Genomic DNA, 19264 nt, shown 5'->3' with positions numbered 1-19264 from the left:
AAACCGCCGATATTTGCAAAGTTGTCTATATAAACAGAACTTCTATTAAGTAATTTAATATAGCACCAAGATCTGTGTTCGTAACTATGTAGTATGTAACAAAACTTCCAATAAGGTTATCTTTGGATGAACGACATTTGTAAGGCAGCCTAACCAAGAGGAACCATGGTCTATGAAATGGTCTATGAACTTACGGAACTTCATTTTCCATACACAAATTCAAGCTTGTGAAATGGTCTATGAACTTACGGAGAAGAAAGACCAAAGAACCAAAGCAGCCTATGTTTCTAAGAATCTGTCCCAATGCATCAGTGCTTGACAACCGATGCCATAAGCTCGGAATTTTGTTAGTGGTCCTGTCAGCTGGCTCGGACCATAATAGAAGAAAGCTTCCCTATGCTAATAAGAGAAGACTCAACACCTTGCAGAGCATTCAACGCCAACCTAACCAAGCTTGATTCCTATTACAAGCAACAAAATTTCTGAAAAATGTGAGAAGTAGTCTCAGTTACTTAGATTGATCCTAATAAAACTCAATCACCAAAACTGATACTTTACCAAATCCCCTATTTGGTTTCCGATCCAAGCCACGCAGTTACTAGGAAAAAACAGATATATAAAAGCTCTCAATTTTAACACAAACATAAATGAAAAGCGATAATTCGTTTGTGGCACTAAACTTACAGAGACAGAGGAAGAAGACGAAGGAGAAGCAGAAGCACGAGTTTGAGGAAAGAATCAGCCGCTCTCAGAATGTAAGGATTCCCAATTTCGCGGTGGAAGGTATGGCTCCTCCACTTTGAGCTTCTCCAGAAGCGAAGCTAGGCTCGTCGCCACCACCATTATTTCTCTTCCATCACTCCGATTTGCTCTATCTGAAAGTCGCCATAAGAGAGCAAAAACGTCAACCAAAAATTGTGAGAAGAAAATGTCAGAGTGATTTCCGAAGGCGATCAAGTCGAAGGAGAATCGTCGAGAGAGAAGATGGAATCCTAATTTCATTCCCGTTCACCCAAAAATTAACACAAATCAATCGAGCCGAGGACATACCTTCAAAGACGCGACTCCATACACCGGAATCGATCTCGCTTTCAAACGGAGGATCAGGTCTCGACGATTCTGGGTTTACGCAGTGGAAATCGCCGGTGTCGAAGAAAAAACGAAGTATAGAGAAATGAAAGAAGTCGATATGGTCGAAGAAGTTTGCAGAAAAAAATGCCCGACAATTTTTTAACACCGACGAATAAGATTGAGCCACGTGTTTATGAACCCCTCTTAAAACCGTCTCTAAAAATCCTTCCTGAAGAGGCGGCTCATAACAATTTTGGGCTTTTTCATTTATTTTAAATCAAATAAGGGTTATGAACCTCACTTATAAACCCCATGATCCTAGCGTTCACAGAACTCTCCCATGAATTGTTAAAAAAAAATTTAATAATAAATTTTTGAGATGGGAGAGAGGAGAGAAAATCTCCAAAAATGAAAAAAAAAATCATTTAAAAAGAAAGAGAGAAGAGAGAAAAGAAGGAGAGAGAACATCTCAAAAAAATTCAACCAATAAAAATACGCCACATTTATATATACTTTCTTACACGAAGCTCTTATACAAGGACTTTAGAGCATAATTATCGCTAGTTTTTATAGGGTCTCTTAGTATTTTTTACCATTAAAAATAATATAAAGCATATAGGACCCACTAAAATTATCAAGTGACCTTTTTTAAATGGGGATTATAAGAAACGTATTCAACATGTGATGACTCATTTTAATAATATAAAATTGTTTAAGATACTCAAAAGGATATATAGCGATAATAATGGTGTTAGAACCAGTATGTTATCTTTTCATTGTTTTTTTTTATTATTAATTTAAAATATAAGAGCATGTTCAATGCTAGATTTTAAATTAGAGTGCTTAAAAAATATTTAATAATAAATCTAAAGTTAAGAGAGAGAAAATAATTTGGTTTTGGAGAGAGAAAAAATGTTTTGGTCGTGAGAGAGAGAAAATATTTTGGTTTCACACCTATGATCTTTTAATTTTTTGACACGTGTCTGCTAAGCACTGCATCCTAAAACGCTTAAACAAGCATCGATGTTTAATTTAACTAATTATTTATATTTTTTTTAAGAAAAAAACTCAAGAATCCATTTAAGCACTCAGCGTTGAACACGTGATCTAAGAACTCTTCTGTATGAGGATGGAAGTGGTCTTATGAACCCGTCTTTTAATAATTTCTTAGGAAACGTGTCAACCCGTGAATGGTTTCAAGTTTTTACGGACAAAATCTGTGGATCTTCGTTTCTCCGTGCTTCTCCTCTGATGTCGTTGCTTCAAACCGTTTTCTTCCTCTCCTCTGATTTCCAAATTTCCACCGCTCTCGCAGCAGACACAGACGCCTCCGCCGTCCAAGTCTGAATCATCGTAGGCGAGAGATCTCCATGGCAGATAATGTAAGCTGCTTCTCTCAGTGATAAAGAGCAACCATAGCTTTAGTGTATTAGTTAGCTGGTTTTGACTAGATTGTGATTTATTAGAAAGTATGCATCAGAAAACAGAAGAAGAAGACATAATTAAGAACTTAAAATTGTGATTTTCCCTATCTACACTGATGTTTTTATTCTGTATTCAATTCTTTCTTTCCCGCAGCAGACATAAGACCTCTTTTTCTTTCCCTCATCACTCTGTTTGATCAATTCCTGGATATCTACATTCTGAGTTTTAAGTTTCACTAATGGAGCTTGAATGATTAATTTTCCAAAAACAATTCCTGAGTATAGTTATTAGTTCTGTGAAACTATTGAAGGGATTGATGATGAGTTTTATCTAGGATATAAAGACTTTCAAGTAAAAATATGTACTTGATGGTTTTTTGGTTCTTATAGCTGAGTAATTATTCATCAATGGAAGGTGTGTTGTACTGTAAGCCTCATTTTGAGCAGCTCTTCAAGGAGACTGGTAGTTTCAACAAGAACTTTCAGTCGTGCATGTAACTCTTGTTTTCCTCACCTTTTTGTTACCTTTGGATCCAGCTTTTACTTGTGTTTAATTTTATCTTCAAACTTTCTTTCTTTTCAAAGCTGCAAAGCCATTACCTGAAAAGCCAACCCCTGAGCTGGTAATCATTTCTTAACGAACGCTTCATGTTCTGATTTAGTTACATGACTTGAGAAACATGAGTCTCTATTCTCTTCTTGGTTGTTCTCTGACAAGGACACCTAGCCGTGTATCCTATCGAAAAAGTTAATATATACATTTAGCTTGATACCACTTTCACTCCTGTGATGTTTCTTTGTCAGGAAAACCACAGTAAGTTCTTATGTTTTCTTATTTTATTTTCTAATTAACCATAAATTATTAATTTTAAATTGTTAAAAACTCTAATGAGGTTCATCAATGAAGGAAGAAAAAAGGAAGAATTCTTAACTATTTTTTGATAAAAAAAATTATTAAAAAATTTCTAAGAACCCTATAAAGAAATTCACTGATGTACATGTTCTAACAAACAGAATATAGCTATTTTAATTTCTCAACGAACTCTTTAACCTTAAAAAAAATATCCTCTAATCAATAAGGATAAATCTCAAAAATATCCCTAGAAATTTATACTTTTCAACAAAAGCTCTTAATTTCCACAAGGACAAATATAACATTCATCAAACAAAAAAAAATGTGAATAACCAAGCTCTAATTCTATTTTCATTTCTTTCTTGGAAAATCAAAAATCTTTTAAAAACTTTCATCGATCGCCTCTCAACTTCACATTTGCTGTAACTTTGTCTAGATTTGACGGAATCTTCATTGGAGTGGGTGAATCTTTAATTTGTAATTCAAAGTAATTTGCTACGTCTCTTTGTTTCCTACAAACAGTTTTCCAAAAACCTAAATTTAAATCTCAAAATTTGGGGGTTTTGAAATCTTTTGTGCTCAAGATGGCTGGATTTGTAACTTGTCTGATGATTGTTTTGTACCAAAGCTATTTCTCTGTTCATATTTGATTTGTGCATTTTTAGTCACATTTCTGGGTGATTTAGGTAAACCTTCTTTTAGGCGTGATTTTGCATCTTAAAATCACTTTTGAACTGTTTGCAAACTAGAGATTGTCCAAAATTTGAAATCTAAGTCCGCATTGTCAATCCCAAAAGGCGTCCCTAGTATTCAGGAATAATTTGTTATAATATAGAAATGCCTTCCTGAATGGTTTTCATAAACCCGAAAGCATTTTAGGAAGTATTTTGTATGTGATTGTTTGGTTTGTCACCAAAGCATTTTGTATGTAATAATTTCTAAGTGATTTAGAAAGGCATTCCTAAAAGCACCAATTTGAGATTGAGATGGTGTTTTCTAAATTTCAGGAAGTATTATCCATAGATTTGTTTCCCCTTTCCCAAATCTTGCGATGCCTCAACTCCATTTCCAGATAAGAGAGGAGCCGAATCAAGAACCAGGGCAGACAGTCAATCAGTTGCTTCGTTTAAGATACTCAAAAAAATTGACAAAGGCTCAGCATTGCAGAGTTTCAAAGAGAAAGGAACACCTTCGTGGGACCGATATTAAAGCTTGGTTTAAGAGATTCCATGATGATATCAAGGGAAATGGTGCACTGCTTGCTGACTAGATCTATCAAAACCGTCAAAGAGAAGGAGATGGGGTTCCACTACGGAGCAAAACCTATTAAATTCTCTATTAAAGTGTTCTGAGTGGGAAGAGAACGAAGAAGAAGAGGACGAGTCATCAGATTTACAGTATGATTAGGGATACATGGATAACCATACACATGTGGAGCTGCTAGAAGTGCTAAAAAAGACTGCATGCACTGAAGATAACAAGGGCGAGAGGTTCTCTCTCGCCATGTTGATTCTGATCAAGACTCTACTTCTTCCAAAGTATGCTACATATCGTTTCCCTAAGAAGCTTTTCAAGAGAGCACAGAATTTGGAGTTGCTGTTGAGTTATCCATGGGGGAGAGACTCATACATGATTTTGCTTGACTCAGTTCAAAAGACTGTTCCATCATGGCTGGCGAGGAACAAGTATGATCTTCAGGTTTCTCGATAGTAGATTTGGAATCAAGTCCACAGCTTCAAAATGAATTCAGCTCACTCAACGCTATGGAGCAACCAACGAATTTCCTATGCGAGAAAAAAAAATTCATCTGATGTCTCCTTCAAGTCGCCAAGTTAGGAGCATAGAGATGCTTTGCGATGTAAGTTTCCTAATCTTTGATTCTCAGAGTATATTTTCTTATTTAGGATGGCATTACTAAATTAAGAATTTGTTTTGACTTGTGCAGCTTAAAGTTGTATGTGTCTTACCATCTATAGAAGATGATCTTGAAACCACTGTGTTTTTTAGATGACAAACCTGATGAATATCTTAATACGCTTGTGGACATTGTAACCAAGGGTTACAAGATGACAAAAAAGGACTAGGAAAAAGAAACAGTTGACATTATAGAGGCAATGGATCATATAGCTCAGCAATCTTTCCGGTTAGAACATCTGCTGTGGGAGCAGGAACATCTAATGCGAGAGTAGGAACATCTGCTGTGGGAGCTGGAACATCTGCTATAGAAGCAGAACCATCTGATGAACACTCATGACAAAGCTAAACAATCTCTACAAAATAGTTCAAAATGGACTAAATGATATCAGTTACCGCTTTTCCAACATAGATGACAAGATGGGAATCAACCAAGTAAGCTAGTTTTCTTTTGCTTTGTTTAGTTTTGTTTTTAATATGGATTTGTTTTGTTCAGCAATATTTGGTTTGTTTTGATTTGTTCTTGCAGTCTATGACAGATATTTGGTTAATTTGAGGTGTGTGCCACAAAATTAATTGTGGCTATATACAACTTTTCTTGTAGTGATCAGAACACTTCCATTGGTAAATCTCCTCGCAGAGATATTATTCCAGAACACGGTTTCAATGAAGAGATAAAGCATTCTAATAATTCAGGAAAGCTATCCTAAAAAACATTCAAAACCTACCTAAAATTGTAAAGGACCCGCAAATATACCTTGAAAATGTTTAAAATGTTAATTTAACATGTTTGCAGATACACAGTGATGGTGTTCAACTCCCTAGTCCGACCCCTCTAGAACACGGTTTTCGTAATGATGTAAGCTCTATGCCTTCTCCATAATTTAGGAAAGCATTTTTCTAATTCAGGAAAGTTTTCTTAAAATATTCCAGAAACCTTACGAAAACTGTAAAAGACACACAGAGATGCTTTGAAAAATGTTTAAAATGTTAATTGATGTTCAACTCCCAAATCTGACCCCTCAAGAAAATATTTTCGATGTAGAGGTAAGTCCTATGCTTTCTCTCTAATCTAAAAAGGCATCCTCTTAATTTAGGAAAGCCTTCCTAAAATATTAACTGACCTTCCAAAAATTGTAAAGGAAGAGAATGTTAATTTAAAATGGTTTCAGATACACAGTCATAATATTCAACTCCCCAATCAGAAGCCTCAAGAACAAGTTTTTAATGAAGAGGTAAGATTTCTGACTTGTACAAGCTATATATGATGATGATGAGGTATGATGTCTGTCCTCAATAAGATTTATGAAACGTTTCCTAAAAAATGTTTAATTTTTGCTGATAGAAAATGTTGTCGAGACTCAAACCCTAAAAGTCATCGAGACTCCAACCCCAAATGACATCGAGACTCAAACTTCATCCTTTACCAAAACAGATCCAATTTGGGACAATGATCCAATCACACAAGTAAATGACATTTTCAGGGAAGTGTTTCCAAAACTGGATGCAAGATTCCTAAAATATATGTTTTGTTTATGCATGATAATTTAGATTCAGTGACTGAGCCTGATAATGCCTGATTTTGATTATTTTTATGGATCATTATAATATCTTATGCAGGTGTTTTAACTATGTTTTCAATGTTTTTAAGTGATTTCAAGGTCTTAGAGTTTTAAAATATTTTTCAGAAAACTTGGACCAAAAATGTGCAAAAACGATTTTGGATAAATTCAGACCGTCAGAAGTATGACAACAAATGAAGATCTTTTCACGTCCGATCATCTCCAAAATTTGAGTCAACATATAGGAGACAACTAAATTTTAAATGCAATTGGTACGGAGACAATACAACGGTTAGATCTTCTGATATTCCTGATGCACTAAAGATAGATGATGCAGTCTCGGAGCAGAGCAGTTGTCGCGACCACGGTTAGACCATCATCCGTCGCGGGTTCAGCTCTTACGACCATGGCTGACATATTTTCGCACCTGAGAGACCCGTTTCATGCCCAAGTCAATCCCATCACTTATGTTCGAAGGCGCCCTAAGTATCCAAGATAACTCCAGAAGCTATAAATTCCTTGTTTAGGTCGTTCTAAAGGTGAGTGCTCGATTTTTTACCACAAGTCGAGAGAAGCCGTCTTAGAAGACGAGCGCCAAGAAGAGTGATATGTCATGTCATGAGGGTTGTCAAGTTTTACCCTAAATGAAATCAATAGCCGCAAGTGCACAGCTGATCGATTGTAGAACTTAGGGATCGAATCCACAAGGAATGAAGATATTTCCTGCAAAAGCCTTCGAAAGAAATATAAAGTAAGGAAGTCTAGAACCAGACGGTTTTTTTGAGGGTTTTGGTGGTGTCTTTAAACGTAAAAACTAATCTTAACGAGAAAATACGGTAATTAAAATGACCTAATAGCTAAACTTAATGAAATCGACTAAAAACGAGAAAAACGGCTAAACCTAATTGCTTAAATGAAAATCGATTAAGAGAATGAAAATACTAGACTAAAACTTGAATGAAAATCGGTGTAAATCTATAGAAAAGAGGCGCTGGGTTTCAGGGAAGTTTTCTCAGGGGTATGAACGATTCAAAACATTGCTAGAGAGTAAATTTGATAAGATCTTAGCTTAAACTTTTCGAACTAGAGTCACGGACGTATGAATACGCCACTGTCATGATCATAGACAACTATCTCTCTCAACCCTGACCAGTAGGTTTCCACTCTGGCCCTCGAAGAGAAAAGATGTATTATGTTTAAGACTCATCAGCATTCACAAATCACCCATAGGTAGGTTTCCACTCCTATGTTTGTTTTGCTCTCCCAAACTAGATCTGACACCGGATGAAAACTTTCGTGTCACCAAGCATCTGGATCAGATTGTAGTTCATGACGCTACTCTCATGCAGTAAAAGTAAATTCAGAAGAAAAAGTTCTAAGATTCGGCTTCAATAGCTCATGGAATCCTCATCGAACATATGTATCCCCATCGAAAATCCCTTAGACCCAACAATAAAACTACTCAGACATGATGAACGAAATCAAAAACATAGTATTAAAAAGTAGAACAGAAACCAAAATTGAAAAAAAAGAACAAGTGTTCAAGAGACAAATCTTTCTCTCCCTAAAACCTAAAAACAAAAGCTTAAAGTAAAGTTCTTCTAAAGTATTTCGTCTCTCCTCTTCTCTCTTTAAAAATGACCTAAATGATAAGTATTTATAGTCTCTAATACTCTCTGGTGTCTAGGGTTTCAGAATTGAGGGTGGGAAAATGATATGGGCTTCAGAAATGGGCCTTCGAACTCGGAGTTGGTTGGCCGCGATCGAGATGTGCGTGACCGCGGGGAATGGATGGTTGGCCGCGAACGGGAAGTGCGTGACCGCGGGGAATGGATGGTTGGCCGCGGTCAGGATGTGCGTGACCGCGGGGAATGGGCTATTGGCCGCGGGTGGAAACGCTTGCCGGCTGGTTTACGGGACATCTTGCTCTTTGCGTATCTTTTGATTACCCCGTTGGATTGCCAAGCTATAAAGTGTGCTGGAAAGCTGATACTTCCATCTTTGAGATCTCCAAATTTGAACTGAATTAGATGGTGAGAAGGCCTTCAATCGGGGGTGAGCTTCTGACGGTTTGACTCTAAGCTGAAAATCTGGTCTTCTATCCATTTTGTTAAGCTTTTCCCTAAGTTTTCTGAAAAGAGTCTTGGAACTACAAATACTAAAAAAACATAATAAAAGTACTTGAAAGCAATTAAAAACATAAAAAAAATATTTCAAAACGATCCATAAAAGTGGTCAAAATACGGTGTTATTAGAGAGCACCATCAAGCCTCTATAGCCACCTCTTTTTTTTCATTATTATCCTGTTTTTTTCTTTTTTTTTTTAATTTCCAGCAATTCTAAATACTATGTGATGTTTACATACACTATGTTTGAGTAGTTTCTCATTTGGGTATAAAATAATTTTTTTCAAAATGAATTTCATGTGTCTTTATCCATGAATCGTTAGATTTATGGTTTATAATCTTCTAAGTGTTCTTCGATTATTCTTATTCTTAATGCATGATCCTTTGTTGGCAACTTAGAATTTGATCTAGATACTTAGTGTTGTGAGAGTTTTACATCTATCCGAACTATAATGAAATAAGCGATTCTGTTATAGGAGATCTGGAGATGAAAACTACCTATAGGTGAGTTGTGAGCGTAGATGACTTTTGTTTGATTTAATGCGTGCATCTGTTACTCGGAGAAGAGACGAAAGCTACTGGTCAAGGTCGTGGATGACAGTTGGTTAGCGCTGCGAGAGTAGGCTAGCATATTCGGGCTTATTAAAAGATGTAATATGTTTGAATGAATATGCTAGATTTTGTGTCCACGCTACACGTGGGTATTTTGTTGATAAAAATTATATTCAATCAATTATATTTATTAAAAACATAAATTTTATATATTAATGTTTTAAAACTATATTAAAATATTATGTAAATTATGAGGTTTTAACAGTTTTGTTTTGAATCATATACAGTATATCATATTTTAAAAACATATTATTAGTCAAACACTTATAAGTTAATATACCCAAACCAACTAACAAATTAATCAAATGCAACTTTTTGAACATAGTATTGACATGATGATAAAATATTATACATTCACTTTTTAAATCAAGAAGATAATTTTTTTCATCATTTTCATTTTTATTCCAATTATATAAGTGTGAAAGGGAGCCGGATATCCAGACTTTTCAAGGTATCCAGATCCGCATCCCGTATCCTCCGGATAATAAATTTTACTACCCGAATCCAATTCCGGAAACTCCGGATATCCGGAGACCGATATCCGATCTCCTGATAAGAAACATATTTTAAAAAAGAATAATAATTTTTTTTCATCATTTTCCGGATATCCGGTTTGAACTAAATATTTACGGATATCTGATCGGATATCCGGTTTTGTTGATTTAAAAAAAAACATTCAAATTTTTAAAATTATAATGAGATAACATAGATAATTAAAATGTATCATCATAGCAAAAGTTACAAATAGCAAAGATTTAAAAAGCATTCAAGTAGCATTCAACTAGCACAAAATTTAAAAAAATTTACATAGCAAAAAAAAAAATAGTAATATTGAAGTTAATTTATCTTCATGTTCATATGCTATCCATTTCGTGTTCTTTTCTCACAATCTGAAATAAAAATTTAATTTTTAAAAAGGAAATTCTAGTTCATACATGCTTTAATATAATAAAGTTAATTTTTAAAAATCAATAAATATTATCAAAATAAATAAATACTTAATAAAAATGATAAAAATATGTGTTCTTTAAAAATGACTAAATATTATCAAATTTTAATTTTTTTTTCTTCTCTTGTTTAACCAATAAAACTTTTTATTTCGATATATTGATTTAAAAATAAACTAATAAATAAAATGTTTGCTTTGAGATTAATAACAACTTTAAATTTAAAACCAAAACAATAGCTGAATATTAAATAAATAAAATCACACAAAATTAGTAAATTAAATGTTTGTTTTTTCAATTGGTTGTGGAAATTTTTAAATAATTTTCAATGATTATATGTCTATCTCTTCAAATAAGAATGAATTTTTTTTTTTCATCATGTTCATTTTTATTCTTGTTATATATGTTTTCTCAATGAATATATAGTGTTTATTAATTTAAATGATTTTGTATGATTATAGTCAGTTTCATCATATTCATTCTCACTTCTTATAATTATAATTAAATAGACAAAACCGATTTAATTTAATACATACAAATTTATAAAAATGAAATAGTAAATTTAACAACTCAAAATTAAGAATTTCTACATTAATCTATTAAAATTCCATGTTGAATATAAAAATATGATTTTATGGATCATTTTCACATAATATATTACATGAGATTATGTGGAAATATGTTTCGCATATGTGAAAAAACAAATTAGATGAATATAACTCACAACTATTGGTTATTTAAAATTCTACGTGAAAAACTTTAAAAATCAAGTAACTTAAACTCGTATAAGTAGCATATATTTTTTTATAGATAATAAATTAAATGTGTAACTTAATCAGTGATAATGAAGATTTTAATATCATGTTGTTTTTTTAGGTGACAATAGAGATTTCTTTATTTTTTAATTTATTTTTTTAACCATAATATTAGAATTAGGAAACATTTTTTTTAATTTACAATTTTGATATAATTGAATTTTTAAATGCTGATGTGAATGCTTTGAAGCTAATATAGCTTTAACTATTATTTATAATAAAATAATTTTAATTAACAATTTTCCTATATTATTTTGTATTACCAATGTAATTTATAATTTAGAAACTTTTTTAATTTTAGTTATTAATGTAGACTAATAAAATTGACCCTTTAAATCTTATGTGGATGTCCTTAGACATATAGCTTCAACTTTTATTTTTCTATAAATATATGTTTTTGTTAACAATATAATTTTAAAATTTGGAAATTTTCTTAATTTTAAATATTAACATAGACCAATAGAATTAAACTTTTAAATCACATGTGGACATTCTTAGAGGCATATAACTTTAACTTTTATTAGTAATATAATTAGAAATCAAAGTGGAAGATCTCACACGAGGTCCATTGAGACAAGTGATTTTGGTCTCTTCTCCTTGTTTTGAGGCTTACCGAATGTATTCGGATGTTGTTTGGTCAGCTAATTGTTACCTTTGTGGTTCATGTTGGGTTGTTAAAATCCCATTAGATGCCATGTTATTTAAAAAATCTTCCTCGAATACCTCAGTCTCTTTCGTCTTGGAACATCTTTCTTTATTTTCAGTGCTTTGTTTTTAAAAGTGTCGAGGATCAATCGCTTGACATATTTTTTGGATTGCTTGGAATTTATCATTCTTCTTAAATTCGGTGGCCAAGCTTTGGAGATTTTACAGTCTCTTTTTCAATATTAAAGCGACTTGTAATGGCTTTGTAAATATCTTCTTTCATTATATTCTTTTGTAATTTAACTAATAGTTAAACATATAGTTTAGTCAAGTTAGTTTTTTTTACATTGTAATGACTCGTTCTTTAGTGAAACCTAACTCTATTTTTTCTTGTTTTTTTTTTTAATTTGAAATGGTTGCACACACAGAAAAAAAAAACTTAAAATTTAGAATAGTTATGTGACAAAAATTTGGATGCTAATGTAAGAGTCTCTAAATATGTGTGTATATATCTAATTTAAATTTTAATATTATTTATTTTGGTTTTTTATTATTAATAAAAAATTTATATCTAATTTTTATCTTAATAAATTTTAAAAACAATAATAGAATTAAGAAAATTTTTAATTTTTAATGTTATGTTAGACAAATAAAAAATTTATACAGAATTTCTTTATTCAGCAATAATATTAGAATTTATAAACTTTTTTAATTTTTTTATTCAGTAATAATATTAGAATTTTTAACTTTCTTGATTTTTAATGTGATTTGGATCAATAAAATTGCCTTTTAAAATTTTTTGTGGATATAATAGAAGATTATGAGTGTATCTGATTATTGTAATTATTCCTATTACTTTGTCATTATTAAGAGCTGGTTTGAAAAGCTAGGTCACAAACCAAAAGCTGGAGAAGATCGAGATTGACTCAACTATAGATAATTAGGAATTAAGGAAGGATTTGTGGTCTCCTCTATAGCTCGGTGATTCTTGATTTGAGGCCTAACTCTGTAGATGTCGTGGCAACCGCCGTTTCTGATTATGTGGCTTCCGTAAGATCTCATAGTGGATATCGTGGCACATGTGCCGAGATGCTATTATCCGATTATCTCTCTTGTTTCAAAGAGTTTCCAATCACTTGTTGCGTCACCTGAGCCATACAAGAGACGATCCTCCTTAGGCTGCACCGAAAAATGTCTATATGCTGTCTTCTATAGCTCAAAAACCTATGAATATTGTTTGTGTATTCTCTGCCGGAGAGTCAACAGTAACCGCTTGGTCATAATCCAGTTGCTTCCTCTTATATATGCCTTCCAATGGAATGTACATTGCCGTGGGCTCCAAGATATATGTGGTGGGAGAAATGTACGGTAGGGAATTTACATCGAGTGCATTAAGCATCGACTTAGATCTCACTCGCCACACGGTGCAGCGCATCTCTAACACTCCTATGCCCATGGGAAATCATAAGGTCGCTGACATCATCGACGGTAAGATTTACGTAATCAATTCTGAGGTAGTCATGGTCTTGGATACAGAAACTCAAATGTGGGAGCCTGAGATTGAAAAGCCTGACATAGAGCTAGGCTACTTGTGGACTGGTTCTATCGTAACGGAGGATAAGATTTACATGAGAAATTTTGGGAATCGCTTTGTTTATGAGCCAAAGGAAAGTAAATGGGAATTGGAGGAGACGCTGAGTTCTAAGGATTGGAAGAATGTGTGTGTCGTTGACAATGTTATGTACTATTAGTCTATTACGACCTTTAAGAAAACAAGTTGAGAGCGTATGATCCAAAGCAGAGGCGCTGGAGAGTGGTGAAAGGTGTGGAAGAATTGGTGAGCAAGAAGACTGATCATTGGTGGCCCTGGTGGCCGAAGATGGTGAGTTACGGTGGGAAATTGGATATGTTCTTTGAGAAATATCATGATGCCGAGAAGGTAACAGTGGATATTTGGTGTGCAGAGATTGCTTTGGAAAGACACCAAGGAGAAGAGATTTGGGGTAAAGTGGAGTGGTGCGATATTGTGATGGAGGAGCGTTTGGGTTCTGGCATTGTGAAATGCTAAGCTGTTATAGTTTGATGCAGACAAGTTTCCACCCAATTCCTTAGTTAGATTTGTGTTGTTTTTACTATTTAAATTTGTGGTTGGAAGTTTGCTGAATTCCTTACTTTTAAATAATAACATTCAAATTCAAGTGTTTTGATAAAACTCCATATTATATTTGGGAATGAATTTTTTAGTGTATGAAACTATTCAAGGACAAAGTCGAGAGATTTCAAAGTCCCAATCTTATAAAACCTCTCTCAATATTATTTCTAATTATGAGTGAAGTAGCTACAATCTACTTTTATCTTTGTTTTTTCACATAACACATAATTTTTACTTAATTACTCATGATAATTAATCTCTGCAACTTGTTCTTTGATTCCTTTAGCAGTAAGATGAGGTTTTGTCTCTCTGTTATCAAATTGATATACTAGAGAAGGGAAAGAGAAGTTTGAGGGAAACTGTACAAAACTTACAACGTACAAGACCAACAGGATCACAAACCACTATTGTTTGGTTCTCATGTTCGATGAGGACGTAAGTTACTTACTCAATTATATAGAGGAATTAAAGATTAAGCGAACAAAAGAGTTTATTGAATAGCATAGTTTCTCTTGATTTATAGATTCGGAGTTCAGGAACAAAGAGTTTAGGGTGGAAAAAGGAATATATGATTTATAGATTCTGAGTTTTTACTGTATTTCAACTAGTAATTTGCATATATAGTTTCTCTTGATTGATGAACAGATAAAAATTAGTCTGGTCTAGTCTGATAAACAAAATTAATGACATTTACTAGATTAGAGCTGCCATTTTGTCTAATTGGTAGAATACAAGATTATGGTTTACTAGGTTGGTCCAGCTTTATGAATGAAATATCCAAAGAATTGAAACAATATGTATGCTTTCTATTCTTTAATTTTGATCGGAGAGCTGAAGTCCAAATTTTATATGTACTTTTTTTTCCTATGAAAGTTGTCAAATATCTTTTTCATATGATAGACTTGATTTTTGTTGTTAAACAGAACAGCCTTTTCCTTATTCAAAAAAATAAAAAATAAACAGAACAATCTTTTACAAGAAAAAAAAAAGCAGAACAGTGGAAAACTAAGCAAAAAATAACTATGTATTCCGTATGAGTACTCCCAGTGGTATGTGACTATATCCGTCACTGTTCTAGTTTTACTTTCTTACCTTGGTTCTCTGATTCGTTCAACATTTTTGTTCACAGATCCGTAGGTCGTTGTTTGGCAAGTTGCTGCCTAATATATATATATTGTTTTATTTTTCTTTGGGCTTAGAATGCTATGGATTTGGGTTAAGCCTCTCTTTTTAGTGAATTTCATTAAACTTCCCAATTAATCCTATTTACCTTTCTTTATTAAGAGACGGGAGAGAGATTAGCTGTTTATTTGAAAAACCTAATCCATAGAGAGAGCTAGGTCACACAACTCACAAACCAAAGTTGGAGACGATCGAGATCGGATTCAACCCGAGCTATAGATAAATTGGGAATTAAGAAAAGAGATTTGGTTTCCTCTCTAAACTCGGAGATTCTTGATTTGAGGCCTAAACCCTATAGATTATGTCGCTTCCATATGACATCCTCGTCGATATCGTGGCACGTGTACCAAGATGCTATCATCCGATTATCTCTCTCGTTTCAAAGAGTTTCCAGTCACTAGTTGCTTCGCCTGAGCTATCCGCGAGACGGTCCTTGTTAGGCTACACCGAACATTGTCTCTATGTTGTCCTCTATGAGTACGACACCGATATATCCTGTTTATGTATTCTCCGCCGGAGGATCAACAGCAACCGCTTGGTCATTATCAAGTCGCTTCCTCTTATGCATTCCTGTAGAGTGCACGTAGCCGAGGGCTCCAATATCACTCTACAATTACAACAATATAGAGTTTACAGAGAATGCGTTAATAAGTATCGACTGTAGATCTCACAAGGTGCAGCACATCTTTGACACTCCTATGCGCATGGGATATAATAACTTTGCTGACGTCATCGACGGTAAGATTTACATAATCAATTGGGAGAGAGTCATGGTGCTGGATACAAAAACTCAAATGTGGGAGCCTGAGATTAAAAAGCCTGACATAGAGGTAGGCTACTTGTTCAGTGATTCTGTTGTGATGGAGGATAAGATTTACATGAGAGATCATTTTAGTAGCTTTGTTTATGAGCCAAAGGAATGTAGGTGGGAATTAGAGGAGGTGTTGAATTCTAAGCATTGGACGAATGCATGTGTAGTTGACGATGTATTGTACTATGACAATATTCTCGCGAACGAGTTGAGTGCGTATGATCCAAAGCAGAGGTGTTGGAGAGTGGTGAAAGGTTTGGAAGAATTAAAGAGTAAGACGAGCGGTTCATGTGGGTCGAATATGGTGAGTTACGGTGAGAAATTGGCTATGTTCTTCCAGAAATATCATGATGCCAAGAAGGTAACAAAGGATATTTGGTGTGCGGAGATTGTTTTGGAAAGATGCCAAGGAGGAGAAATTTGGGGTAAAGTGGAGTGGTGCGATATTGTGATGGAAAAGCATTTTGGTTCCTACATTATGAAATGCTTAGCTGTTATGGTTTAATGCAGATAAGTTTTCACCCAATTCCTTAGTTTTTTTTTTCCTTTTTTAGAAGAAAATGTTACGAAATCCCAATTCCTTAGTTTGATTGGTTTTGTTTTTACTATCCTAAAACACTTTTTTTTTTTGTGGTCGGAAGTTTGTTGAATTGGTTAAATAAAAGAAAATTACTCGGATTTGAGTGCTTTGTGAAAAATCCATAATGTTTGGCAATGGATTTTGTGCATGAACTATATATAAATGACAAAGTCGAGAGGTTTCAAAGTCCTAATCTTATAAAACCTCTCTCAATAATTTCTCGTTAAGAGTGGAGTCTAGGAGCTAATATTTTTTTTATTCTATAGTTGTCACAGAACATATAGCTTTTAGTTAGACATCATAGTTAATCTCTGCAACTTGTTCTTTGATTCCAATATCTACCATATAGCATTACCATTGATATGGTAGATAAGGGAAATTGAAGTAGACAACTTTTGGGTGATTAGGATCGTTGGCTCTTAAGCCAAACCTTCTATTATGTTATATATATTCATTAACCAAAAACGTTGCCATAGCTTGCTTGAAGTCCTTAAAAAAAAAAAAAAAACATGAATTTCGCAGAAACACAGTCCTTAGCTTTTTTTCTAATGAGATTTAAAAACAAAATTCTTCTTACTTCTTCACTTTGGAAACTTCAGTTGACTTAGTGGTTTTGCTGACCTCTCTATAGGGCACTGAGATACATATTGGTTTCAGCTGTAAAATACAAATGTTCATCATCAGCAAAGCCTAAAACACACAACAAGATTAAAGCATAGAGTAAGCATTCGATTCAGGTTCCGTGCAAGATGATCAGGATCACAAACCTCAAGACTTTTAAAAGGGATTCACTTATGTTTGGTTTTCATGTTCGGTTAGGATGTAAGTGACTTACTCAATTATGAACAAAAAAGTTTAGGGGCTAATACGATTCTATGATGATCAATTTTGCCAAAAACTGAGTTCATATTCTTAGCTTTTCACCTTATACAATCTGATATCTAAAAAAATTATTTACTTCTCCTGAGGAATTTTTTTTCACGTATCTTTTTACCTTTTGAGACAAGCTAGACCAGCCATCATTTCTCCAAAACTTGAAGGGCTGTTTCAACATCATCAAACTTTGGTAGCAGAACATGACAACCTCCAACCATTAGCATGGCCATGGCTGATGACATACCGTCAATATGAACTAATTATGGTAATGTATGCAAATAAACTACCAATAAGAAGCTCAATAGAATTAACTGAAGACAACAGATAAAACAAGTCTATAAGACAACTTGTAGTCATCTAATTCGTAAAACAAACTAGGACCCTCTCGTCTTCGTGAATAAATATTAGTAACGATTAGAACTTGTTTTTAAATGGCTTAGATCAGAACAAAAAAGAATAGCAAACGTTGTAGCAAACAAACTCTCGAATAAGGATTTTGTTTGGGGGCTAAGAATGTTATGGTGGGTTTATCCTTTCTTTTTCGTAAATTTCATTAAACTTTCCAATTTTTCCTATAATATATATGATTACCAGTGTATCCCTGTAGATTATTGTAATCATTCCTCTATATATATGTACTTTGTCTTAATTAAGAGCTGGCTTGAAAAAACCTAGTCGATAGAGAGAACTAGGTCACAAACCAAAGCTGGAGAAGATCGAGCTTGATTCAACTCTAGAAAATTAAGAATAAACGAAAGATTTGTGGTTTCCTCTATAAATATGTCTTCCAAATTTAGGGCAGAGAAGGAGCAGCAACCGCTCTAATTACGTCGCTACCGTATGACCTCATCGTCGATATCGTGGCACGTGTGCCGAGAAGCTATTATCCGATTATCTCTCTCGTTTCAAAGAGTTTCCAAACACTCGTTGCGTCGCCTGAGCTATACAAGAGACGATCCTCCTTAGGCTGCACCGAACACCGTCTATATGCTGTCCTCTACAGCTCAAAAACCGATGAATACTATTTGTGTATTCTCCGCCGGAGAGTCTACAGCAACCGGTTGGTCATTATCCAGTCGCTTCCTCGTATGCCTTCCTGTGGAATGTATGTAGCCGTGGGCTCCAAGATATATGTAGTGGGAGGAAATTACCGTAGGGAATCTACATCGAGTGTGTTAAGCATCGACTGTAGATCTCACACAGTGCAGCGCATCTCTGACACTCCTATGTACCTGGGATATAATAAGGTCGCTGACACTATCGACGGTAAGATTTACGTAATCGATTCGGAGGAAATTATGGTGTTGGATACAGAAATTCAAATGTGGGAGTCTGAGATTAAAAAAGCCTGACATAGAGGTAGGTCACGGTGTCAATGGGCGACCCATGTCCAAATTATAATGGACCGGTTGGACACACTCAAATACTAGTGGATCTAAATGGTATTGGTCCAGTTTTGTCCAGAAAATAAATGGGTCAAACCATATGGTTTTTGATCGGCCCAATGGTCTAAAACTTCTAGGTCAAATCAAATTGGGATTTTTTGTTCTTCTCTCAATCTCTCGACGTCTCTGACATTCATCTCTCACTGCACACTGGCGAGCTATTTCTCTCTCCGGCGAGACTCCGACGATCGGATTCTCTGTCCCCGGCGAGTCATTCCGGCGGCTTATCACACAGGCGAGCTTCTCCAC

General features: G+C 34.3%; 2 protein-coding genes and 2 long non-coding RNA genes across 5 annotated transcripts; 3 read left to right on the top strand and 1 right to left on the bottom strand.

Annotated features, from left to right (window-relative positions):
* Positions 1-29: 29 nt before the first annotated feature.
* On the bottom strand, positions 30-1178 carry LOC18014824. Of its 2 annotated transcripts, XR_002898768.1 has the most exons (4): positions 1051-1178; positions 685-875; positions 559-598; positions 69-461 (listed from the first exon to the last, which is right to left on the bottom strand). It is a non-coding gene; the product is annotated as an uncharacterized LOC18014824 (long non-coding RNA). The 2 variants fall into 2 exon arrangements; XR_002898769.1 differs by lacking the exon at positions 559-598 and having other exon boundaries at positions 30-461.
* A 2541-nt stretch (positions 1179-3719) lies between these two features.
* LOC112085204 lies at positions 3720-6491 on the top strand. The gene is made up of 4 exons (XR_002898764.1): positions 3720-3835; positions 4356-5206; positions 5294-5697; positions 5867-6491. It is a non-coding gene; the product is annotated as an uncharacterized LOC112085204 (long non-coding RNA).
* Positions 6492-13288: 6797 nt separating this feature from the next.
* Positions 13289-14037, top strand: LOC112085287 (F-box/kelch-repeat protein At4g38940-like). The gene is made up of 2 exons (XM_024154490.1): positions 13289-13640; positions 13739-14037. The coding sequence occupies exons 1-2, from the start codon at positions 13289-13291 to the stop codon at positions 14035-14037; spliced, it is 651 nt and encodes a 216-aa protein (XP_024010258.1).
* A 1567-nt stretch (positions 14038-15604) lies between these two features.
* On the top strand, positions 15605-16619 carry LOC112085286 (F-box/kelch-repeat protein At4g38940-like). Its single transcript, XM_024154489.1, has 2 exons — positions 15605-15886; positions 15978-16619. The coding sequence occupies exons 1-2, from the start codon at positions 15605-15607 to the stop codon at positions 16617-16619; spliced, it is 924 nt and encodes a 307-aa protein (XP_024010257.1).
* The last annotated feature ends 2645 nt before the right edge of the window (positions 16620-19264 follow it).

This window comes from Eutrema salsugineum, unplaced genomic scaffold (assembly GCF_000478725.1).
Source record: "Eutrema salsugineum unplaced genomic scaffold, Eutsalg1_0 scaffold_3, whole genome shotgun sequence".
Taxonomy (NCBI): domain Eukaryota; kingdom Viridiplantae; phylum Streptophyta; class Magnoliopsida; order Brassicales; family Brassicaceae; genus Eutrema; species Eutrema salsugineum.
Note: the sequence above shows the minus strand (reverse complement) of the source record. Positions and strands in the feature narration are given on the sequence as shown.